Source organism: Haliotis rubra, unplaced genomic scaffold (assembly GCF_003918875.1).
Source record: "Haliotis rubra isolate DU_JTF1 unplaced genomic scaffold, ASM391887v1 Scf16, whole genome shotgun sequence".
Taxonomy (NCBI): domain Eukaryota; kingdom Metazoa; phylum Mollusca; class Gastropoda; order Lepetellida; family Haliotidae; genus Haliotis; species Haliotis rubra.
Window position 1 is genome coordinate 97,151 of NW_025765558.1, and position 26,715 is coordinate 123,865.

General features: G+C 40.7%; 3 protein-coding genes across 3 annotated transcripts in view; 2 read left to right on the top strand and 1 right to left on the bottom strand.

Annotated features, from left to right (window-relative positions):
- The window catches only part of LOC124271341 (zinc finger protein castor homolog 1-like), a 59,373-nt gene extending 43,558 nt beyond the window's left edge, over window positions 1-15,815 (top strand). The window contains 9 exon segments of the mRNA XM_046706429.1: window positions 1,245-1,392; window positions 2,419-2,671; window positions 3,015-3,231; window positions 3,700-3,837; window positions 4,553-5,156; window positions 5,627-5,749; window positions 6,290-6,407; window positions 6,644-8,639; window positions 8,642-15,815. Coding sequence (XP_046562385.1) covers window positions 1,245-1,392; window positions 2,419-2,671; window positions 3,015-3,231; window positions 3,700-3,837; window positions 4,553-5,156; window positions 5,627-5,749; window positions 6,290-6,407; window positions 6,644-8,639; window positions 8,642-8,958 — 3,914 coding nt within the window. The 3' untranslated portion in view covers window positions 8,959-15,815.
- A 1,527-nt stretch (window positions 15,816-17,342) lies between these two features.
- Window positions 17,343-25,404, bottom strand: LOC124271344 (signal peptidase complex subunit 1-like). Its single transcript, XM_046706438.1, has 4 exons — window positions 25,292-25,404; window positions 23,597-23,656; window positions 18,145-18,231; window positions 17,343-17,580 (listed from the first exon to the last, which is right to left on the bottom strand). The coding sequence occupies exons 1-4, from the start codon at window positions 25,346-25,348 to the stop codon at window positions 17,461-17,463; spliced, it is 324 nt and encodes a 107-aa protein (XP_046562394.1). The 5' UTR covers window positions 25,349-25,404; the 3' UTR covers window positions 17,343-17,460.
- Window positions 25,405-25,662: 258 nt separating this feature from the next.
- Window positions 25,663-26,715, top strand: part of LOC124271311 (5'-3' exoribonuclease 1-like) — an 82,121-nt gene continuing 81,068 nt past the window's right edge. The window contains 1 exon segment of the mRNA XM_046706407.1: window positions 25,663-25,883. Within this exon segment, the coding sequence (XP_046562363.1) occupies window positions 25,809-25,883 (75 nt within the window). The 5' untranslated portion in view covers window positions 25,663-25,808.

The window sequence follows — 26,715 nt, forward strand, 5'->3', positions numbered from 1 at the left end:
AAAGGGTGGTTTGATTCCCTTCCCCTCGGACCAAAAAGATGTTAAGAGATAGGACTCAATGTTACCCTACCTGGTGCTCAGAATTATGGAGATAAACAAGGTAGAGTCAGTATATTGGCTGGGGGTGGCTTATATATAAAAACCTGTCCTATGGTCTCGAGTTTTTGACTAATACAGGCACATAAACTATATTAGAGCAATAATGACGAATGCGAATTTAAACTCCTCACTGCCATTACACCACCATCCCATGTTATTCACCACCATCCCATGTTATTCATCACCATCCCATGTTATTCACTACCATCCCATGTTATTCACCACCATCCCATGTTATTCACCATCCCATGTTATTCACCACCATCCCATGTTATTCACCACCATCCCATGTTATTCACCATCCCATGTTATTCACCACCATCCCATGTTATTCATCACCATCCCATGTTATTCACCACCATCCCATGTTATTCACCACCATCCCATGTTATTCACCACCATCCCATGTTATTCACCACCATCCCATGTTATTCACCATCCCATGTTATTCACCACCATCCCATGTTATTCATCACCATCCCATGTTATTCACCACCATCCCATGTTATTCACCACCATCCCATGTTATTCCCATGTTATTCACCATCATCCCATGTTATTATTCACCATCCCATGTTATTCACCACCATCCCATGTTATTCACCACCATCCCATGTTATTCACCATCCCATGTTATTCATCACCATCCCATGTTATTCACCATCCCATGTTATTCACCACCATCCCATGTTATTCATCACCATCCCATGTTATTCACCACCATCCCATGTTATTCACCATCCCATGTTATTCACCACCATCCCATGTTATTCACCACCATCCCATGTTATTCATCACCATCCCATGTTATTCACCACCATCCCGTGTTATTTACCATCCCATGTTATTCATCACCATCCCATGTTATTCACCATCCCATGTTATTTCACCATCCCATGTTATTCACCACCATGTTCCATCACCATCCCCTGTTATTCACCACCATCCCATGTTATTTACCATCCCATGTTATTCACCACCATCCCATGTTATTCACCATCCCATGTTATTCACCACCATCCCATGTTATTCACCATCCCATGTTATTCACCACTATCCCATGTTATTCACCATCCCATGTTATTCATCACCATCCCATGTTATTCACCACCATATCCTGTTAATGTGAAACATATCTGTTTCAGGTTTGAAGTCAAGTCCATCATCCAGTAAGTCGAACGTTGGTGGGGAGTTTTCCAAGTTCCGCCTGACCCCAGTTGGGCACAAACTGTCTCACACCAGCTCCTCCTCAGGGAAAGCTTTCAACCCCGACTACACCAAGTATCTCAAGCGGTACGCTGCCATTTGTTTTCATATTTTTTGTCATTATTCCATGGTGTGAAGCCCTTTTCTGGTCTCCCCTGCTGTGATATTGCTGGAATATTGCTAAAAGCGGTATAAAGCTAAACTCACTCACACTCACTCATTATCCCATGCCATACTGGGTAATACTCCAGCTGTGCAGTAGCTTATCAGTGTTTAATGGCACAATGAGTATTATTCCAAAGTAACCTGTAATTTATTTCCAGTCAAACCAGTGATTGATATTATGAGCAACGATCCACTGTTGACATGGTTTCATGCTGACCACCTGATCTGATTTTGTCCCCTTTCACAACAAGAATCAGTGCTGGGGAGTAATTCTAGCCTAACATCCCCTTTAGTCCTCATTTGGAACGGTATCAATGCTCACATACCGTATATCACTGTCTGTAAAGTGACACCCCCTGAAAATAAATCTGAATCGATGCTAATTTTTATACCTGTGTTTTATGCCACATTATATCAATTATTAGATTTCATCCAAATGTTTTCGAAAAGTGGTTTGGATCATGAGTCAGGATAAGTATAAAATATCAGTTTTATCATAAAATTACAGATTTTCTTATTCAATCCAGTTTGAATGTTCTGTTTTGAACGTCTTCTGTGTACATGATGGACTGATGTGATTACCATGAAGGAAGACTGTTGACAAGGATCATTTATATAGTATTTTTAGGGAATACTGTAAGGATAGGAGGCATTTGTATCCGTCTCTTTCATTAGTAGGTACATGGTGGCCATAAATTTAAGTGAGAGTGTTTGGCAGTGAACCAGGAAGTAATGAAACTTTAATGACTGTTTGTTGTGATTTTTATTTGGGTCCTTTCTTACATGTGCTGGTATTTCCTCACTCATTGATCCTGTTACCAAAGCGTAGATTACATAACAATTCATGGGTTAAATCTGTCAAGAAGGATGAAGGATAGGGAAATTTGAGAGACATGTTGTGCTTGAAAAGTTTCGGGCTGGTTCACATGGTCTCTCTGCTTACTTCAGATTTCACAATGGCGAGGACTGTGGCGGAACCCACTGCAAGGACTTGGGCTACAGGGAACACTACCACTGCATGGACTGCAGCTTCAAGGTGTTTGTCAAGAAGGAGGAAATGGTCCGTCATTTCAAATGGCACAAGAAGCGAGATGATTCCCTCCAACATGGCTTCCTCCGGTTCAGCCCCATGGATGACTGCAGCCAGAAGTTTGGGACGTGTACGCACAATGGACGCCAGACCCACTACCACTGTCTACAGGTCAGACAATTGATAATCGTCAGGAATCATACATTTGAAATCTTTCACTCAAACAAAGATAAAAACACCCCTGTACAAATTACTGTAGTTATTGTTATGACATGACAGATTTACTAAACTCATATGAAAGAATTGGGTGTTTAAAAAAAATGATATTAAGTTTGAAAATTTCACTGTGGAGATAAGTAAGACACTCTGTTGAAAATAAGTAGTGAAACAGTTCATAGTAATTACACGGAAGTAACTGACAGTAAATTGGAAAGTCATGACTTCCATATTTACTTTTTGCATGCAGACCTGTGTTTGATCTTCAGCTCTATAAGGGAGTATTTATTTCCTACAGCCTGGCTGTGACAAGGTCTACATCAGCACATCGGATGTGCAGATGCATGCTAACTACCATCGCAAGGACTCCGCTATCATCATGGAAGGTTTTCAACGATTCCGGGCCACAGAGGATTGTGGGACACCCTCATGTCAATTCTATGGTCAACGCACAACACATTTCCATTGTCGACGAACAAGCTGCAAATTTACTTTCAAGAACAAAGCTGACATGGGTATGACAGAGTTAACTCCCTTTATTCTCCTTTCCACTGTCTGGTCAAATCTGTCCATAAACTGATACAATTTTATATACATCGTAAGAGCCATGTGGTGCCTGGTTGTTTCTTTAGAATCTTTGGTATTAATTACAGAATATTCATATGAAAATGCTCTGTGACTAGTTGAGGACTTATATGTATTTTGGATGTCTCCATTCTGTTACAATAAATTCCCTGTACCCATTTGTATTGGAAGTTATGTTAACCTGTCAAACTTAACACATGCATCCTCATGCTCATGAGGGTGATTTGATTGGATGACTATTTTTAGAAGTGTCCCATTTGAATCAGGCTCAAGAGAACGCTATGATGCCAATGGGTCCACAGCATTTACAAAAGTAGAATTGACCACCAAATGGTGGTGGAGGATAGACACATTGTGTGAGTGAAGTCAACTCATGTATGTGACTGCCTGTGTTACAGAGAAGCACAAGAGCTACCATCAGAAGGATGAGATCCTGGGGCGGGATGGATTCAAGAAATTTATGAAGTATGAGCACTGTTCCTACAAGGCCTGCAGGTTTTCCAAAATCAGCAACCATATTCACTGCATCAGACCAGGTGAGTCTGTTTTGCTTACTCGTTTATCAGAAACAGATGGTTGATGGCTATGTGATCCTGTAACAGAATATGTCCCAAGCATCTAATGCTTGTATGGCTGTAATAATGATAGTGACAATAGTAATGCCTTTAGTTCAATACACAAGTGCATGCTTTGAGTGCTATACAAAATTATTACCCCATCAGTGGATCGGTATGCCCTCAAATTTCATTCTCCTCTCGGGGCGGTGGGGTAGCCTAGTGGTTAAAGCGTTGGCTCGTCACGTCGAAGACCCGGGTTCGAATCCCCACATGGGTACAATGTGTGAAGCCCATTTCTGGTGTCCCCCACCATGATATCTGGTATATACTTTGATAATTTACTGTCCACCATGATGTAGCTGTAATTTTGATGAGTGAGATGTTATTATAGCTAAAATACATGGAATTATCATGAAACGGCCCTCCCATTATCAGAAATTTGCGGTCCGCTGCAAATGATATTGGACCGCTCAACCTTAACGACGGGCCACTATCAGTTCTGTTGTCTCATTACCATCATATACTGCTTTACTTTTGTTTAAAACAATATGTTTTTACTCACTAACATATTTGAGCTTCATTATTTTTCAAGTTTTATCAATAGATCTCAATACAGACTGCAAAGTTGATAATGATTCGCTGCCTGAATATTTATCTACCGTGGCCCATGCTTACATTCATTTCTGACTTGCAGGTTGCAACTATGTGCTACACTCAACTGCTCAGCTGTATTCGCACAAGCGTAAGCATGAACGACGAGACTTCGAGAATGCCTACCGCACCTACCGGCAGGTCCAGAAGGGATCACCCTCACAGCCTCGCCCTGCCCAACAGGTAATGGGCTCCTTACAAGGGGTCTCTGCTCTGTCGGGAGCTGGGCAGATTCTTGCACAGGTGCCCCTTCCAGTTGGGACAAACTTGACCCCTCAGGTAGTGCCCTCTATGTCCTTGCCTGTTAAAATCAAGACGGAAATGGAATCACCCAAAGGGAGAAGGTCCGACAGCGGGAACAGTAACAGCATGTCTCCTCCAATCATGGAGAGGAATGTCAAGGTCAAGCTTGAGCCAACTGAGCCCACTGACCAGAGTTCAGGTCTGTTGAATCATGTGGCCATTGTCTCAGAGGAAAAGCTGAATGATTCTCTGACCTTGCCAATCCCATCTGCCATTAGTCCCCAGAAGGATCACTCCAATCCCCCATCATCTGGTGAGAACACACCATCCCATGGCGTTGAAATGGTACGACCATCTCCAGAGAAGAGGGAGAAAGATGAGTCCTGGAAGGCGTATCTCATCAGGTAGGTTCAATTTGTACTGCAAGATCCACCGTCCATTCATTATGTTCTGTAGACTGCATTCAATTTCTGCATTCAGGTCTTTTGATATGAGTTCCTTCATTCAAATATCATGTGACTAAAGCATTTTGAATGTTTGATGAAAGTAATTTCAATGAATCTGTTCATAAATTCATTAAGCTGAAAAATGAAAACATCTTGTTCTCAAAGAATGTTGATGACAGTCAGTCCTGGTATGGATGGATATTTTACAAATGAGCTTTAGACAAGTAGAGGTGTTTTGTGTAGCCAAGTAGGTAATAGGTGTTAAAATCTGGTTTAGATCCCACTTGATTACAATGTGTGAAGTGCTTCACTGCCAATGATTGCAATTAATATTTTTGTAATATATGCAAAGAGTAGTAAACATGCTGAGACTAGTGTGTAAAATCAAGAGTGATTTACTGTTAACACTGATGTGTTGTGTATGTCAGGTACACAGCAAACGACCCGTGCAACTCCCGCTGCCAGTATCTGTACAAGGACCACTACCACTGCAGGGTGGATGGATGTCAGGTTCTTTTCCGATCCAAGGACGGAGTGCGAGAACATGCCAAGTGAGTGCCTTGTTTAGTCAACCTGATGTTTTTACACCTGTCTACATACTCCAGGCAGTTGAATTCCTATAGTATGGCTGGTTCTTTGATCAAAATCCACCAGATTTAACAGGTCTTGTTAGCTTAACCGAAATGGAAAATGTTTTACATTACTTTCTACACGCTGAGCTGACATGTCTTGATAAAGTGACTTAAATCCCAGTTTAATACTCATTCATAAGAAAACAACACATGAAAGGATGGTGAGGTAGCAGTCACTTATCAACCCAAAGAGTGAGTGAATGAGTGAGTTTGGTTTTACGCTGCCTTTAGCAATATTCCATTAATATCATGGCAGGATACACCAGAAATGTTCTTCACACATTGTACCCATGTGGGGAATCGAACCCGTGTCTTCGGGGTTCACCTCAAAGAACAGGTCATAAAACTGTACTCAATCAGTGACATCCTGATATCTCTTTTCATGACAGTTATCTCTGATGATGCTTGCCTTATCAGCTGTTTTCCATCAAATGTGCTGATGTGTTGTCTGTGTTGTAGGTTCCATGAAATCCAGGACCGTATCACACCTCTGGTGTATCTGATGTACGAAGAGCTTCAGGCGTGTCCAGATAGCTGCCAGTTCAACCTTAAACAGAAGCACTACCACTGCAACTGGGTACGTACATACCACATGTCAGTGTTGAATGGAGGAGTAAAACAATGAAGCTTGGTTAATAGATTCATAAATGATATTTCCAATAGAAACCTGTAGCCAAACAAAAGGACATGTATTTGATGTTTTCTTCATGTGATTTCCATCAAATGAATGTGATTCAATATTTGAGGTAGAAGAAATGAAACAACAGTGAAATGAAAAAAAAAGAATATTCACAACAATCACTCTGTTTTCAGACTGGCTGTTCCCACGCTATTCCCCACACCGGACCAGCATTTGCCCGACTTGAACATTACCGCATCCATGAGTATGCCAAGGCATCAGGCGGAAAAGGCAAGTTTGGAAATTCCAAGGATGACGAATTCTCAAAGCGAAGACGAGGTCGCCCTCCCAAGTATCCCAGGACTGAAATTCCAAATGTTCCGAAAGTGGAACTGCCAGAATCGGTGATCCAGGAATCGGTGAAGCTGTACTCAGAGGGAAAGTTTGACCCAGCGGCTGAGGTCATTAATGGATTCAAGCACTTCGCCGCAGATGAACCCTGTCCGGACACACAATGCATGTATTACATGAAGGATCATTTCCACTGTGCTCGACCTCGATGTCATCATGCCACTGACAGGATGGATGTCCTCAACCTTCATGCTAAAGACTTTCATAACTTTGTCAACATCTTAGAAGGCTTTGAGTTCTTTGACCGAAATATTGACTGCAGACGTCCTCACTGTCACAACAACCGTGCTAATCGACATTTCCATTGCCTGAAGCCCAAATGTGACTATTCATTTGTCCGTCACAGCACGATGGTTCAGCATGACAGAAAACACAAGATGCCACCAGTTCCCAAAATTGCTCCAGTCCCAGCCTCAGCTAAGAAAGAAGTGACCAATTTCATCCCCATCGTCCCTGCAATGCCAGGATTACAGCTGGATCCGAAGAACAAGAACGTTGTTAAGGCAGCTGGCACCTTCTACCCTATGTCTCCCCTGACTGACGTACGCAGTACAGTCCCTGGAACAGTCTTCAGCCAACCTATGTCCTTGACCATGGCTAGCAATCTCACAACCCAGTCCCTGTCTGCAATGGCCAATACCCTCAACACCCAGTCCATGGTGGCACAACCCCTACCGTCAACCATCCCTGGTCTGCCCAATAACATGTCGACTTTATTCATGGCAGGACAGTTGCAGCTTCCCATGGCCAACGCCATGCCCCTCACAGTGCTGCTACAACAAAAAGGGCTCACCCCTCCCCAACCAAACTGGGGTCAGATGAGAAGCAAGATGCATTATGCTCTAAACTCCAATTGTGGACGGCCGTTCTGCAAGCTGAAGAAGAAGGATCATTATCACTGTCTGGAGTGTAACCAAGCCTTCTCCGACCCAGCCAGGCTGCGCTGTCACATGGGTAAACATGGACTTCGATTCCGGAGATCTGAGTCTGGAGGGAGAGCAGGCAAACATGTTCACCTTATGCCCAAACCTGATCCAATGAAGGGTCTGGACCTCTCCAACACTGCACTGCCCATTGAGGAGGAAGTGGATGAGGAGGAAGAAGAAGAGGAGGAGGAGAATGCTGAGGAGGATGAGCAGCAAGATGGCAACTATGGGCTATCAGCTTCATCATCTCTCAACCTCAATCCTGAAGCCTTTGCAAACATGCTGCAAAGCAGACAGACTCTTGGATCAGACAACAGCAGTGAGGATCTGGAGGATGAGGATGAAGATGATGAAGATATAAATGGGAACAGTATGGATGGGGCTCTGGTAGAAGAGGCTACTAATGGAAGCGACTCCTACAACTACAGTTATGACAGCTATGAAGATGGTCCTCTGGTGGTTGATGAAGGACGAGGGTCAGATGCTGGTAATGATGAGGAGGAGGAATCAGAGGTTGGGCTCAATCTGTCCTTGTCCCGTCGTTCAGGACGAAAACGAATAGCTACAAGACATGAAGATTTCATTGACAGTGATATGGTGATGGCCAAACAGAGGAAATTGTCAAGTCCACAGAGCTCTAAAGAACAAATTGTCATCCCGGAGGGGTTCACCAAACATCGATCTGGTGATGATTGCGGATATACCTCCTGCACCTACCGCCAGAGCTCCACACATTATCACTGTATGAGGGAGGACTGTGGGTACGGTTTCAGTGATAGAACACGCTTCATCCAGCATGTGCTACGTCATGAAAGACTTGATAACATAATGGATGGAGAGTTCTACCACTTTCGCCGTCTGTGGCGTGCGGAAGCGAGGGTTGCGAACTCTCTGTAAAGTCATCACACTTTCACTGTCTGAAGTGCCCATTTGCCTGTGCTGATTCCAGCAAAGTTCAAGCTCACCGTAAATATCATAGCAAGATGGACAGTATTGCTTCCAATGGCTTTAAGAAATTCACTGGCAGTGAGGACTGCAGGAATGCCATGTGTTCCTACTACAAAAAGCAGACTCACTACCACTGCACATTCCCGTCGTGTCACCATGCTGTCCTCGGACCGGCACAGATGGCAGCCCACAAGATGAAACATCCTCAGGAAGAGCTCAACTGAAGAGATTGTGATGAACAATGTTACACTTTACACAGCATTGTTATAACATGGGAACCATTGATACAATGTTAATTTGTCACTGCGACGCTGCTGACACTACAATATGCAACGCTGTTGCAGAAGAGCTGACGTATATTTTTTGCAACACCATCACTGCTGATAATACCCATGAACTATTCACATTCCCTTGTTAAGTTTATTGTTGATTTGTTTTGACTTTGATCACAACTGCTGCATCTGTTTACAAACAGTGACGTCCTACTCTGCTGAAGAACAACCTTTTCGTGGATCTGTTTCCATGGCAACCGTTTCATGGGATCTGCTTCTGTGGCAACCATCAAGGAATCTAATTTCCAGGGCAGCAGAAACAGTTGTTCATGTTTCTTGTTTTGTTAAGTTTCTTTCATGAAGTCACGCAGAAAGAAATTCTCAGTGTGACTATAATTATCCATATGTGTACGATATTTTGCTATTTTGTACCTACATGTATATGTATAGTTATATATGTAATGTGACCAGTATTCCGGTCCAGCCGGCCATTCCCACAGGGAAGCAAACAATCTTGCCTCCACACATACATAGGTTATATCTAACAAACATTTTCTGTACTGCTGCAGCAAATGGCTTATACTGTCTCCTGTCCATTATATATCTTAATATTTATATAATTATTGATGTAATATTAAAATCATTGTACATGTGATGCATCAAGAAAATACTGCTGATACCATGCAAATACTGCTGTAATGATGGCTGCAGGAGTTTCCATTGGCAGTTGGCCTGTCAATCACTTGTTGAAAAGAAAATGCTGATATATTATTGGTTGAGTAACAATCAGCCATGTTGACTTTACTGCTACTTACACTGCAATAATGGCCAGTGGTACGAAAGTCTCTATGAAGGAGGCCATAAAACTTGTAATTTCAGAGCTTAGTTTCTGTGATATATTTTCTTCAAATCAATGTATATTCTCTGATATCTGTGGATAGTTCAAGATATACTACAGATTTAGCCAACTGTTTATATTATGCTTTATGATCTGCTGATTTTCTGCTAGTGTTTGCATATTTAATACTCTGAGCAATAAAATGAATCGTTCTTTGAATGTTATTGAACACAAGCGCTCTGTGCTGTATTTGTACAAAGTGAAGTGACTCCATGTCCCAAGAGTTACTTCTTTTAAGCAGTGATAGTTTTGTGTTCCACCAAAACTGTACATCAGTATGTGTGGAGGCCAGATCATGCAATATGTCACATGATTTGGTCACCTGACCAAGTCATGTGACCAGATCACAAGATGTCCCAGAGTCATACAAACACAGTTTACTTAATGTCAGAATTCCTTTGTTGTCTCAGTACCTATCAAGTCATGTAGTCGTTGTACCTTTGTAACCCTGAAGTTTGTATCGAGATATTTGTGTATAGTCGGTGAGTTATATTTCAGAACATTTACATTGTAGTCATTAACTTATCTACAGGAGTTATTATTTAGATGTACCTATGTGGCTGTATAATTGTATAGAGAGGACAGCAGCATGAAGAGACTGTTTATATTGTATTTAATCTATACAGAGGACTGTTGAAACTGTGATCGTAAAACATTACTTTAGTGAAGTCAGCGACAAGCTATCTGAAATCACCGCTAAGAGTCACTGCAAGTTCTGTGCAGCACTCAGATGGCCCCACCCTGTCTATGCAACCATTTTAGCTGAATAGTTCACCATCAAGGTCTTAATCACAAATCCGTCTTGGGGCCCCCTCATCCGTTGGTTTGATATACAGAGGATATGTGTGTTTAGCAGTAGCATAAAGCCCAGGGCCACGATCCATAAGTCGATCTTAGTACTAAGGTGATCGTAACTCCCAGACTTAGACTTACTACAGTCATAGCGCTACGATCGCTTTATAATGAAACAGGCCCAGATCGTCTTGTGGAAAGGGACCCAGGGCCACAAAGTGTTTGTAGCACTACAGCATATGTAAGCCTGTGACAGACTATCTGGTTATGATAGGTTGTAATACTGCAGTAATGCTATACACACTGGGAGAAGATCCACAAAGAATTCATAACGTTACGACCTGTCGTAACTCTATAGTTTATCATAGGCTTATGAATGTCGTAGCGCTACAAATGCTTTGTAGATCGGGACCCATGTCTAGTTAATTTGTACCAGGTAGTAAACTTAGCAATGAGCATGTTTTAGAGAATAATTATAATTTAGAGTAGACAAATGTTCAGTGAAACTGATTTGGTTTGCTCTGACTGGATGTACTATTAGAAGCACTTTATTCATTGGCCCTGTAGTGTGGTGTCACCTCTCTGATTGCCTTGAACTTTCAATAATTTGATTTTTAAAGAATTTCAAGTTAACACTGAGTAGTATTACACTTGGCACGATAATGGCACCATATTATGAACTTTACCTAGAGTATTCTCATTTTGAACTGACAAGATCATTTGTGTATTTCATGTCACAGAAAGCATTGTTTAAACCTGAATTATACCTTGAGCATGATTAATATTATTTTTTTGGCATTTCATCATGTTGTGTATTGTTCAAATACTGGGACATTTCATGATTTTTGCAGATATTTCACTGTGAGTTCCGATTTGCTCAGACTTCATTTCTTGAAATTCTAAAGCTTTTGATAGTTTCATCTCAAATACCAGCCTTTGATACTGCATGAAATGGGAGGTTTGGAACTATGATTAAGCGGTTTGATACATGAAGTTGAATATCGATTCAAGTTTTCATGTGACAATACAATGCAAGATACATTTTTTCTGTATCAAAATTGACAATTCTAAAATAAATTACTTCCTACTCTTACAATGGCCCTCCAGTTTTTATGTCGGTTGTTTTGAAAACTGTGTTATTACCAGTGTTTCAAGGTCACTACTTATGAAATATAGCCATTGTGATTGTTTCTACAAGTTGCTTCTCTTTCGAAACTGCACTGAACTATTTATAGACAGGAATTTTTCACATGATTTGACCTAGATATGGTTCGATACGTATCATATCATGACTTTGCTGTATCATGTTACGTCAAGAATCAAGTTTGAGTTTGAGTGTTGAGCCCCTCAGTGTGTGTCTTGTTCAATATCCCTATGGCATCTTAACCTTCATCCCAGCATCACCAATGCACTCCAATATTAATGTATATATTACAATAGAGTTTAAAACAAAGTCTATATATTCAACTAAACAAATCCTTGTCGATCCTATTTTCTAGATATATCATGAGTATGTCAGTTAGAATAGATACTGTTCTTTGTTCGATAAATCCAGTTCATTCCATTCTCAAATAACATTCCTACCCAACTGTAGTCAGTATAATTTAGTCTCGTTTATCTGTGGGGAAATTGTTGATGTCAGTGCTTATAAGATCATATAGATTGTGGGTGTTGTTTCATTGAATCACTATTGATTAATAAAACATGTTTAACATATGATTGATACTGTCCATCAAATAAAATCTAAGGTATGTTCAGAAAAAATAAAGTGAACTCCCATAGCAGATTTTTAAAAAATACAGCCATAAGGAAGTTATTTTCATCACATGAATTGGAATAATAACAACTATTTTATAATATCTACAGTGTTGTCTATTTCTTTGGAGAATGTTCTCCATGAAATTGATTATGTTGAATATTGTAATAAAATTTATGCATGATATCGATGAAAACATGAAACCTTAATCCAGAAACTAACATTTTTTAGTGATACATTCCATGTCAGTCAGTCCAACAATTAACCAATATAATAGCTGTAATTTATTTTATTTATTTCATACTTGTATCAACAAAGTCATTTATGCTTATCAGTACATTTGTTGTTGAACATTTTCTTTGTTGTATTTTTTTTTCACAATTTCTCTGGAATTTTAGCCTAATATTTATGTTTTGTCCCTAGTTTCTGTAAATGTAATTTAATTTTTGTGCCAAATTTTGTTTTCTTAATGAGTGATGGCTTTCTCACCACTTTGTATGTACAGCTGGTTTCAACATGTCACTGTTTGATTGTCCCCAGGGATATGCTTATCGCAAGGTCTTGATGTGGAGCATAGAAAACATTGTTGTGTGGTAGTGTTAATCTTGAATAAACATTTCTCTTTTTGTAATCTCCCTTAATTCAGCTAGTTTCAGAGAACTCACAATACACTATAAACTGTATTGTTGGAAGTGACAATTTGGTATTTATTTTTAAAACCATATACTATTCTTGTTTTTCTCTGTAATTTTTGTAGGAGAAAATAATTCCTAGTACCTTTATATAGAAAATGTTTTTTCTTTGCATTGAAATAAGTTGTTATTTCCTTATGAAATAATTTACAGTTTATTTCTTTTTTTTTCTTTGTACAATCGTATGGCTTTTACTTAACAATGGCTTTTCTTAATTAAATTTGAAATAGTTTTACATGTTTGCTTATTGCAAAATACACATACATGTACTTAGATCATTTAGTGCTGTAGTTTGGAGAGCTCTTCATTTTCTTGTTAACTGTATATATGACATATGAACTACACATGGATTCAGCATTGTCTTAAAGTCATCCTACTTGTGTGATATATCCTGCCAACAGTGGTGTCTGCATGCAGCTATCCACAGCTTGGTCACAAAGCATGGGCCTTTAGTTTATGTTTTATTTTCTGATAACATGACTACATGTCTATTATCCAATATTTTGTTTATGGAAATATTTATTGAATTTTTTTTGTAATTTTCTTAATCGAAAACTAAACTGCTCATGAAGGTTCTTGAAAAGAATTCCTTATATCATGAATATCTTTTCTGTTTGTATGCAAATATTTTCTGTAAGATTATATTCCAAGAACATGTGTTTAGGATTTCAGTTGTTGGGGGAGTTCGATAAAGTAACAAACCTGGCAAGATACCGTAATGGCAGGGAGTACAGTGTCAACAGACTCTTTGCAGAACATTCCCAATGTGTATTATATTATTGTGACATTTTCCTAGTGATTTGACTTCTACAGAATGTAGTTATACGTTTCTAGTCTTGAGATAAGAATTACATCATTTTCCTGCTACTGGATTTGTAGAGTTAGAATGTGTGGTGCCTCGAGTGCTTTTACCCAGTGCAACGAATACCATTTGTGAAATTGTCAGCGAAACTAGTTTCCTACTGCTAATCGTAGCCAGTTGGGTTGTGTCATGGTTGTGTGTTGAATTCTTTCAACGAAAAAATTAAACCATTTTATCATGCATGTGGAGACAGTATTTTGTAATGAATTTTTGAGGACTTTTCCTGTCTGTACTTCATGTTTTACAATTGTGTGCTCAGATGTGTCTCAGTGTTAGTTAACAATATGTGTTATCGTGGCCAGCACACGTTATCAACAATGAAGTCAGTTGGGCTGATAAGGTCACCCTTGATGAGTTTACCTTTAAAATGTACACTGCGATCAAAACAAAATATCAAGTTGTACCCAGATTACTTTGCAATAGTCCCTGTTGTAAATGGTCCATGATCAGTTTATGTCACCATCACTGTCATGCCGCAATTCCCTCAGAACTTCCTGGTACTTTTTTTCAAGCCTATATTGTCAAAAAGGTGAGTGAGTGAGTTAAAATTTAAAGTCATATCGGCAGTATTTCAGCCATATCATGACTATTGATAAACGGGACCTTGAGTTGAAGTCCATTTTGTGAAAAGTTATCTCCTCTTGTTCTGCAAAGTGGGTTGATGTCATGAATGTATCATGCTGCTAAATGAGAACAAAATCTGGGTACTCTTACTGTCTGGCCACAAAAATTATATGGCAATACAAATTTGGGTCCAACTCAATATGTTGTTTTGTACCAGGGGGACATTTCAACGGTAACCAGTTGGGAGTGACTTTGTCAGTGTCAGTTGGTGTGGAGAACAATTACTTTCAGATTAGACAAGAACATTCCCAGTCGGTTATGATCCTAGATCGCCTTATGAGATGTTTTCCGAGTTTCACTTCCATCCAAACATATCCAAACTGCTTCTGTGGTCTGAACTATCAAATGGTTTCACCACTTGTTATCACGTTTTAGGGACAAAACAGTTATAATATACAAACTGACATTCGGATGTGTAATATCGGTGAAGATATTGATTTGTAATAGTCATCTGTCATTGTGAGAGACCATTATCACAATAAATAACACTTGTACTGTTTGAACATGGCATGAAATCATGAGAGACACTGACAGGTCTTGTACAATACATTCCAGAATACAATACCTATGAGATTTTTGGTTTATGGACACATTTTCATAATGTTTCAAAATTAAAGACAAAATGAAGATGTATTGATTTTTAAATTTTAAAACTTTGAAACTTCAAATATTCAAGGGCATGGCTGGCATAGTCATCCCGGGTTCGAATCCAGGTTCACCCTGATTATGTTTCAAGGTTCGGGGCACCATATATGTAATTATTGGTTTCACAGAAGTGGTAAACGTCCAAGATCTTTATCACTTAGTGCTTTCCTGCTTCATGAAACAAACATGTGACAGAACAGGAATACTATTCAAAGCAGTTTTAGACCAAATGCACTCACTGTCACCTCATTCACAATACAGGCAGATTCAGGAAGAACTATGAAGAGATGATAACTTTATGATGACTTTGTGCTATGATTCGTACAGTGGTTTGTCCAATTTAATGAACATTGACAGTGGCATCTACTTATGGCAAACAGCAACCCAGGATTCCTCATATATACATCATTCCTATATAACACTACAGGTTTTTGTGTTAGATAAGTTGTATTCAGTTTTCACTCTTGTATATAATGCCTACTTGATTTTACACCACTGGAGACAACCAGAGAGTATTAAATAAACAGAACATATTAGCTACCTTGGTTTTTGTCTTTTTTGTGTCACAAGAGATGCTTACTGTTGTCAAAAATATTTCACTTTCATGGTGTGTGTGCAAGTGTTTGTATGACTGTTGTCCAACGAGATACCACACTGGACCAGATGTACATTTGCAGATTTACAGGTAGAATATTTCATTAAACAACATTCACTCACTCATTCACTGGAGAACCTTCAGTAACCCATGCTTGTCGTAAGCGGCGACTAACGGGATCGGGTGGTCAGGCTCGCTGACGTGGTTGACACATCATCGGCTCCAAATTGCACAGATCGATGCTCATGCTGTTGATCACTGGATTGTCTGGTCCAGACACAATTACTTCAGACAACCGCCATATAGCTGTAATATTGCTGAGTGAGGCGTAAAACTAAACTCACTCACTGATTCACAGGAGCTTCTTTATGTATGGGGGCGATGGGGTACCCAAGTGGTTAAAGACTTCACCTCGTCATGCCAAAAACCCAGGTTCAATTCCCCACATTGGTACAATGTGTGAAGCCCATTTCTGGTGTCCCCTGCTGTGATATTGCTGGAATATTGCTAAAAGTGGCGTAAAACTAAACTCACTCACTGATTCACAGGAGCTTCTTTATGTATGGGGGCGATGGGGTACCCAAGTGGTTAAAGACTTCACCTCGTCATGCCAAAAACCCAGGTTCAATTCCCCACATTGGTACAATGTGTGAAGCCCATTTCTGGTGTCCTGTGCTGTGATATTGCTGGAATATTGCTAAAACTAAACTCACTCACTTTCTGTATGTATCTGTAAAGTATGACCCATGTGTCCCACTTACATGGACTAAGAAATGAAAGTATGTTTGTGACCAGCTATGAGTTCCAATTACAAAGAGGTGTCATACTTTGACAAATGTTAATGGTCTACACATGGACCATCCTTGTTTATCCAGGGTGTTGTTTGTCTGTCATATTGGATTCAAGTGCCACCATAGTTTTGTTCTGGAAATAGTTTCAATCTCAAAACTATCTCAGTGCAAACTATCTCTCTTTCATTAGTATATTTTCACAAGGCAAATATTTTTAGCATTTTGCATTTCGAATGGAGCTCAAATGTACCTAATCTGTCTTGGGTATCTTTTCTAAGATTCAAGGGAAGCACATGTTGGTGACAAGCCCTTATGATACAAGGGAGATAACTCTAAATACTAGCAAAGGTGATCAATTGTTTTCTTGGAGATCTGATTGGGTTGTGAAGATGTAACAGGGATGGCTGGATGTTGAATGAAGAAGTTGTATTGTACAAACTGTGTCGAAATACAATCTTTCACAAGAATGCAACTAGCCTGAAACTGTTCATTGTTACTGTTCTATGTTTTACATTTTCACCTGAAAGAACACGGCTGAATATAATCAGGGGTGCCCATAATCACACTTGAGTGGTTTCTTACGTCTATCCCTGTGACAGATATTTGCTGGAAAGGCTAACTGATCAAACTTGACCTCTCTTTTACATCATTTCCTGCAAGCAGTCACAACAAAACACTGTATAACGAAACAATATTTAATGAGGCATCCGAGAACCTTTCATCCACATTCAAAAGAGGTACATTGACAAAGCACACATTCACAAATACGAAGAAATGACACAATCTCGCCATTTGGAATTTACTTATTCTTCTTCTTTGATTTTTGTTGTGTGTTGGCACCATCCCCATCAGCCTTGGGGCGGGGCTTCTGCCACTGGAGGGGCTTACGTCGGTACATAGGCCAGGGGGGCAGGGTGAGCTGCAACAGTCACGTAATGCAGGTGACATTTGAAAAACAAATTGATTACTGAATCTACACCCCTCCCCACCCTCAATGTGTGTGCAAAAGTGTGATATTTTTTCACCAATACAAATTGAACAATATGTAAAGACAAGAGTGATAGTTAAGGGTGAAATGAATGATGGACAAAAGATTTATTGTACCACACACCGATTTTGTTTGTTATTTAACACCACACTCAGCAATATTCCAGCTATGTGGCAGTGGTCTGTAAATAATCAAGCTGCACCAGACGTTCCTGTGATCAACAGCATGAGCATCAATCTACGCAATTGGGATACGATGACACATATCAACCAAGTCAGCGAGCCTGACCACCCAACCTCTTTAGTCACCTCTTATGGCAAGCATGGGTTGCTGAATATATGTTCTAACCCGGATCTCTACAGGTTCACATCTACTGAATCAGTTATCAGGTTTGTTTATGCATGGGGTACTGCAATGTATTCCAACTGAAGGAGTTACTGGAGGGCTATTTAAATCCCCACGGGTAGACACATGTGGGCATGAGGGTTAACTTACAAGGCAGGACAGGGCAAATCCAGCCAGGAGAATGTACATCGTCTGTGAGAACTGCTGGCAGATGTACCCCCACACAAACCCAACAGCCTGAAACAGTTATAGCAGATGTTTCATTACATATGAACAATAGTGAGTGAGTTTAGTTTTACGCCACATTCCGCAGTATTCCAGCTATATGGCACTGACAGCAGTCTGTAAATAATTGAGTCTGGACCAGACAATCCTGTGATCAACAGTGATCATCGATCTACACAATTGGGATAGGATGACGTGTGTCAACCAAGTCAGCGAGCCTGACCACCTGATCCCGTCAGTCGCCTCTTACGACAAGTATGGGTAACTGAAGATCAATTCTAGTCCAGATCTTCATGGGTCATGTGAACAATAATGACAAGTATGGGTAACTGAAGATCAATTCTAGTCCAGATCTTCAGGGGTCATATGAACAATAATGACAAGTATGGGTAACTGAAGATCAATTCTAGTCCAGATCTTCATGGGTCATGTGAACAATAACGACAAGTATGGGTAACTGAAGATCAATTCTAGTCCAGATCTTCATGGGTCATATGAACAATAACGACAAGTATGGGTAACTGAAGATCAATTCTAGTCCAGATCTTCATGGGTCATGTGAACAATAACGACAAGTATGGGTAACTGAAGATCAATTCTAGTCCAGATCTTCATGGGTCATGTGAAAAATAACGACAAGTATGGGTAACTGAAGATCAATTCTAGTCCAGATCTTCATGGGTCATGTGAACAATAATGACAAGTATGGGTAACTGAAGATCAATTCTAGTCCAGATCTTCAGGGGTCATGTGGACAATAACAACAAGCATGGTACATGCAGTGCAAGTGTTTCCAAGCTTTTGAATGGGACTCAAGCCAAACAAAAAAATGTTGTGGTTCCGATTACACCTCTTTAAAATTTAGGGTAGGTAGGTAGTATATGCTTTTTACTTTATTATTTTAGAAGTAAAGTATGAACTAATAACACATTTATCAATGTGTAATTGTTTATTCAATCAAGCTTGTGCCATCAAGTCGACTTTCTTTATCAGAATGACCGGTGTCCGTTGGTGCCAGGAAAAAACAATGGTATCTGAAAGCTTATTCTTATTCATATCGCTTAAAAAAAAAGGGTCGGCATCAGAAATGTAATTTTCTGAATAAAATTGATATTTTATACTTATCCTGACTCATGCTCTTTTGCTTGTCTTCTTCTTCTTGCGAACATAGTGGAACACTTGTATCTCCCTAATTGAAGCTCCCTTCAATGTAAAATCACTAATTAGTACTCACCAAGAGTTGCCTCCCTCTTCCAAAATGCACAGGAAAGGAGGCGCCACCTCTTCCCTCATGCTTCACTCTCTCCTGATTTAGCGAGCCCAACACTTGAATTTACAGGGAAATCCAAAGTGTTATGTGGGGAGGATGGGAGGGCTTACCTCATGAGTCAGGATAAGTATAAAATATAAAAAATCGAATGCCTAGAAATTGCAGATCTTGCGTAGGTTCTAGGTCCGACTTGAGTAGATTTACTAACCATCCTAGCTGTGTTAGTAGCTTGATGATGAAGTTTAACTGTAGTTTGAGACGCTGTGGATCTTGATCTACTTGAATCCCGTCGTCGAGGTAGAACGCACTGCGTAGCCCTAGACGATGTAGGTAAGTGACGATGGGTTTCGTTACTCTTGTGAATAACCAGGGGGCCGATGATATTCCAAATGGGAGTACTCTCCATTGATAATGCAGCCCGTCTAGTGTAAACCGTAGGTATTTCCTGGATTCGGGATGTATCAGGATATGTAGATAAGCATCCTGCAGATCTATACTGGCCATGTAGTCCATGGGACGAACTAGGTGCCGTAGTTGAGGTAGATGTATCATGCGAAACGTTGGCGGTTTGCGTAGATAATCTCCGTTGAACGTGCTCATGTTGTAGATGAGTCTGAACTTTTCCTTGGAGTTTTTCTTGGGCACTAGGAAAACTGGGGAGTAGAAGCCTGGTTCGATGTTTACTTGATCCAGTACTTCTATGGCCTGCTTGGTTAGGAGAGATGAAACAGCTTCTCGTAACTTTGGTAGTTGTTGCGCCTGAAAGTCGAACTTGTGAGGGTTGACTGTAAGCGGAGACGTGGCCTGTAGTTGGATTCGATATCCGTGTTGTAGGATGTTGGAGACATATGGGTCTTGTAGAATTCCCCAGTTCTCCCAGTGCAGTTGAAGGCGTCCACCCACTTGTGATAGTTGTACTGGAACGACTTGGGGTGGAAGACTCCAGTCGTTCCGAACCCGCCTTTCATCGTTTATAGTTGCGGGAGCCTCTGGGTGCCCTGCCTCTTCCAGATCCTCCTCTGTAGTTGCCGTATGGGCGGCGAAAAGAATCTTTTCCTCTTGAGGTGGCCATCTTCCTGTCCCGTGCTTTCTGTAAGCCAGTAAAATTTGATCTTCCTGAATATCTCTGTGATGTCTGCCTGATGACGCTAGCTAGCGTGTCCATCGACTTTATCATAAGGACTTCCCTTGAATCCTTGGTGACTTCTTTAGAGACTTTATCTATTCCTCCATCGAAGATAGATGGCGAAGACCACGGGGCTGTGTAGAGTGGAGATGTAAACTGTTCACCCCAACTACAGGAAGCGAGGAGACCTTGACGACGAGCCAGAGTTAGCGCTGCGGAGACTGATGTAAGATGATCCGTTAAGAACTGCTGGTCCTTCTACTGCATAAGGAGGGCTGAGTAAATCATTCTGTCATCTTCTGATGTAGAATCTCGAAATCTGGTGATGAGAGTTTCATTAATCGTTCTTGATCTGTTAAGGCCAAAGAACATTCTCCTTGTCATCGTTTCGATCTGAACTAGCTTGCGGTCGTCTATCTTGTAGGTCTTATTCTTGGCATCGTTGATTACTTTGAAGTTATCATCAATTTCTTGTGCCTTGAAAAATGGGTCCATATTATGGGTTGAGAACTTTTTGGCGTTGCACTGTGGTAAGAGCGGCGCCTGGGCTTTAGTGGCTTTATGGAAGGCTGTGTCCAGATTCTGGGAGACCGTTGCTATCAGGTCGATCGGAGGTAGGGTGATGGTGTCTGCATTGTCCTCCCTCATGAGATAAGTGTGGGCCGGGTTACCGTTCTTGGAAGGTAAAGCTAGGTCCAGGTTGTTAACCATCCAGTAGCGTATTTCTGCGTCGGAGAATATGATGCCTCCATCATCTTCTGTAACAGGATCGCTAATAAGAGGTTGATGCTCTTCCGATGGTGACTGAGGTGGAGACCTGTATACTTCTACAGCTGTGCAGGCTGACGTCAATGGAGACCTGTCTGGGGACTTCCGTGAAGACTTGTGAGGCGAACGGTGTGATGACCTGCGAGGAGATCGACGTGGTGACCTGTGAGGAGATCGGCGAGGTGAACGACGAGGTGATCGACGTGGAGACTGGCGAAGAGATTGTCGTGGAGAACGGCCTGGCGAGCTGCGTCTATATGGTGACCTTCGTGGAGATCTATGTGGTGAACGTTGATAGATTCGCGAACCTCTTAGGGAATCCCTCGATGACCTTGTAGACGAAGATGACTTGGAGCCTGTAATTGGTGCCCTTCGCGAAGCTTCATCTGAGTCCGGTCCTGGGGAGTGACGACTTGACCTTCGCAAAGGCTGGGGGTCCGAGTCAGAGTCCGGGGATGAGAGGATCTTCCTTCGCGAACCTCTTCGTGAGTGTTGATCATCGGAGTCCGAGGCAGGTGACAATCTAGCTGTCCTTAGCGCGAAGGCTGAACATCTGGGTCCTTCGCAGAGGTGGGCTGTGACGTCCTTCGCGCAGGTGGGTTCCCCAGCAATGACTTGATAGCAGCCCCTTCGTTGACGGGGGGTCCCTCTGGGGTGACGTCTACGTTGGAGCCTTCGCGAAGGTTCAGGCTCTGGGCTGGTTGTCTCTCCAGTCCATATCGGACTTCCATCATCTTCATAATGTGAAGAACCAGGTCATCTGGGACGGTCTGCGAAGATGTAGGTGGTGCCCTATCTGCGTTGGTAGCGACGGGACCCTCAGGAAGATCGTCAGACATCAGCGTTGGTACATCAGGCTGCGTGTAGATCTGCGCTGACGTCACTGTTGCCGACACCGGTCGTTTCTTGTGACGTACATCAGGTATGATGATCGGCTGATCATCATACAGGCCCAGTTCTGTGGCGGGAACAATCTCGGCTGAGAAAGTCCTAGTAGACTTCGTTGGTTTCCCCTTGGAGGTAGACGCTGCCCTGGGGGTACGAAGTCTGCGTTGTGATGAAGTAGAAGCCCTCTTAGTCTTTGGCTGCGACGACAGGATATCTGGGGATGCAGGACGCTTCATGGAGATGGCGGACTGCGTCCCACGCCTCTCCTCTGAGGGTAACTCTAGCGGAACACCAGACGGGAGGGGGTCGTCCGACAGCAGTTGACTGGCTAGGGGTTCCGATGTATCAGCCATGGCTAGGCTCTGTTTACGTGACTTATCTGCTGCGTGTCTCAAGACGCAAAGATAATATTTGTTAAACGCAGAGTTAGACAAATTATTACAGTAACTGCAACGTGAAGAAAATGCACATGGTGCAGTGCAGCTAGGGCATATTAAATGCGGATCAGCAGCAGAAAAACGTAACCTACAAACAGTACAGATTTTCATCAACGTAAACTGCTGAACAATCACGGAATCCCGTGAATAAACAGCAGAAATATGAATAAATATCAATACATAATTGTTGAAGGATACTAGCTAAACCTCTATAGATGACTACAAGAGGTAACTAACTAAGAATAATCAAAGGATATAGTGTGTAGGGAGACACAGGCGCGCTCTCACATCCTGCACACTGGGCGAAGAAGGAGAGAGTGAAGCATGAGGGAAGAGGTGGCGCCTCCTTTCCCGCGCATTTATGAAGCGGGAGGCAACTCTTGGTGAGTACTAATTAGTGATTTTACATTGAAGGGAGCTTCAATTAGGGAGATACAAGTGTTCCACTATGTTCGCAAGAAGAAGAAGACAAGCAAAAGAGCATGAGTCAGGATAAGGACAAATTTTAAGGGTCGGTCAGGTAATTGGAATTTCAAAAAAAAATTTAGACCTCACGATTCTTTGAGTGAATAAGAGAGTGAACTTGTTGCTTAAGTATTCTTGTTACATGTATATCGGTGTCAGTTTAATATGTGAGGAAAGCCAGAAGTGAACATGGATTCGAACACATCATCACAGGTTTCAGGCACTGCATGATGACTAGGCCACCATTACCACCCATTTGAAACCAATGAGCCAAAGCATCACGCTGATCACTTTAGTATCGTAACCAGGGCAGATTCTTTATCTGAACCCATTGGACCTTTGCACAAGTGAGGGATGCAATTCTGCATAACATTTTCATGTATTTTGACTGTGTTGATAACATCATAACAGCAGATTACTTACCCCAAACAGTACAATGATGATCTGGAATGTTTTCTCTGCCCGACGCTGTCCATCAAAATCCTGAAAACAAATATATCTCTTCATGACATAATTCATTATGTTCAAATGTTAGAATGCACACTTGTGACACCTTTAATTTCTTTATCAAGCAATGTGTACAAGTCATCTTTAACTGCCCTTCAAAAACACAATGAAAATATATATAGTTTAGTTATATTTTCAAGTAAACAGTATTGAACGAGGACAAAATTTGAGTTAGAATTGCATTTTTCAATCATGTTAAGTCTATAATTCAGGAGTTAACATGACACTAAAATATGTCCAGAAAGCACAAAAACATACAATGGATTAGGAAAAACGATCATGTTGGATCTGAATGACAAACAATAACACTCATTGTTTTACTATTTACCTAATTCTTTATTACAAATATAAACGTGTTTCATTGCTTTAATTTTTTTACAGGACCCTCAGGCATGTTGAGATTAACTTCAGCGGGTCCTCTGGACCCACAGTTTTGGAAGTCTGTGTAACACTCTGATAAATGTCTTATCATCTAATATAGGGACATCTGATGTTTTATAATCGATCACGGAAAAAGTTGTTTAAGAAACTATCATGCATTGTTCTATTTTTATGCTTCACATCGAGGGGTGACAAACGGCTGGTGGAACAGCGTCTGCTGTTTCCCGACTAGTTGGGAGCTGTGCTCAGTTGCTGTGCCTAGTTGCTAACTTCAACTGATTTGTGACCTGACCTCTATGCACAAGACCACACACCACCATCAGTTCAACAGATTTACATCATACAGTGCTTAGGGTTATGATGTTTTTCAATACCATGATGCTATACCAACCATGAAGAGCAGGATTCTAAGCTTACATAAGTTTACTAAGAAGGGTCAATCTGCATCACTAATGTCAACATACTGTACATCAACCTCTTCAGTTGTATGAACCCAAATACCCTTCATGTATACATTCTCCTTGTGCTTAATGTTGTGCATCACTTGCTTGATAAGGGTGTTAGCATCTACATTGAAACGTCACATCTATTGCAAATTGCAATAAAGAAGTTGTCTATCCAGAAAAGTGTTCCTCTTCATACATGAGAATGCAAGTGTATATTGTCAATAACATTATCAAACACTTAGTTCAATCACATATATTGTTCCACAAGACAGTGAACTTTAGTATGATCAACAGAGGTGGTTAAGCTGGCTGCAAGAACATCTGTCACCTTGTTTTGCATTGCATTTACTTACAGAAAGGGTGGAACTATCAAACACAATGTTCAAGAAATGTGATTCTACAACATGACTTACACAGTAAACTTTTATCAAAAACTATAACAATAGATAAAAGAGTGCTCCAGCTCGCTTATTACTGTCCATTTAACAAACAAAAACAGTTGCATGTGTAATATATAAATGTGAACTTTGCAATATAAGTGAAATTGCATTTATTTATCAACTGTCTGGTAAACTGTGTGACAGTGACCTTCGCTGGCTACTGTTCAAAATCATAATGTTTTACCTGAATTTCAGGATATGGTAATATTGAAGAATGGGATGACGTGTTTCTTGCTTCTGAGAATAGACCATATGGCATGTTCTCTTGCATCTGATATTTTAAAATTTTCTTCGTCTTAAACAAGATTCCAAACATTCGCTCAAATGGAAATTGTTTCTCTTACCATGTACACAGGGAGTGACTTAATACTCTCGGGGACCAAGCTCATAGCAAATTCCATTTTCGATGATGTTCGTGCTCGCCGACAAAACCGGAAGTAAAATACTCTTCTGCCTGGAAGATAGTTAACATTAATCTTACAGTCGTTTCACAACTTACTAGTAAGATATGTGTAATTGAAATATAACTTTAAATAAATTCTAAATCAAGTGAATACCTGTAATATTATAAAAATTACAAATAATCTTCAATAATTACAATTTAAAAAAATACATAGAACCCTCAAAATGTTGATATCAATCGTCATATAAGAACCATAGTTGATTTAAATGATAACTAGTTGTAGAAGTATAGTACCCAGACTCATCTGCGAGACTTTGTGAGGGACGAGACTTTAGAAGTGAAAATGTTAACCTGACTGTAGCATTTGTTATATTGTTTACAAACAACTTGTGCCAACGTTTTAGTTATCTCACAGCATTTTCTGTTGTTCTTGTTGCAACAGAGATCAAGTCAGCAACATGGGTGTCCCAAAGTTTTACAGATGGATGAGCGAGCGTTATCCTTGTCTCAGCGAAACTGTCAAAGAGTTCCAAGTAAGCAGCCTATCAGTAGCAGGCGACGTCAGTTATGAAAGCGTTAAGCATATTTATTTAAATGAAGCTAGCTTGTATGATGTCACGATGGTAAAGAATAAATACTCGGTTATAAATCTATGATATAAAATCTGTTTGTTCACCAATATACTTGAAATATGAATGTATATGTTAGGATGATAGGGTGCTTTCAGGGGAGGTGTTGCACAACAGAGAATCATTTTGATTTAGGTACTCATATGTGATGACAATTGCCCCGAAATAGAAGCTGCATATCAGCGTCCTTTAACCCCATCAAAGTTATCTCTCGTGGTCAGATTGACATTTTTTCATTGACAATTGTTACTGACAGTGAGTAATTTATTTACGTCGGTGTATGTTATGAAAAGCAGTATCTTATCGCAGTAGTCTATGTTGTCTACGTGGGGATTATGAATGTGAACTAAATTTTGGCATTTTACATATATTTAGAGTTGACTTATGTTTAATCTTCAGTTATGTCATAAATAATGCTTTGGCTAGAATGCACTTTACCGGGCGCAGCCCTCACTGCTTCGCTGCGGGGGAATTATCGCACTATAGAGCTAACCTAAGAGTTAGGCACCCTTTACGATCCTTGGGTTAGGGGTTAGCACCCTTTCTTTCTGATCCTTAGGGTTAGGGTTCGGGTATGGCACCCTTTCCGATCCTTAGGGTTAGGGTTGGGAGAGGGGTAGGGTTAGGGACCCTTTCCGATTCTTATTTTGGGTTTGATTTTACCTTAGGGCAGTATAATCCTATTATATCCAATTGAAACACATTTCAAACCATCCGGTACTCGTCAGTACAGTCC

Bases quoted from the DNA above. Each gene is read 5' to 3' on its own strand.
- LOC124271344 (XM_046706438.1), bottom strand. From the start codon at position 25,348: ATGGAATTTGCTATGAGCTTGGTCCCCGAGAGTATTAAGTCACTCCCT. The intron at 23,657-25,291 runs GTAAGAGAAACA...ATTTGTTTTCAG, and splicing joins AGTCACTCCCTGTGTACATG to GATTTTGATGGACAGCGTCG. The intron at 17,581-18,144 runs GTAAGTTAACCC...TGACTGTTGCAG, and splicing joins GATTTGCCCTGTCCTGCCTT to CTCACCCTGCCCCCCTGGCC.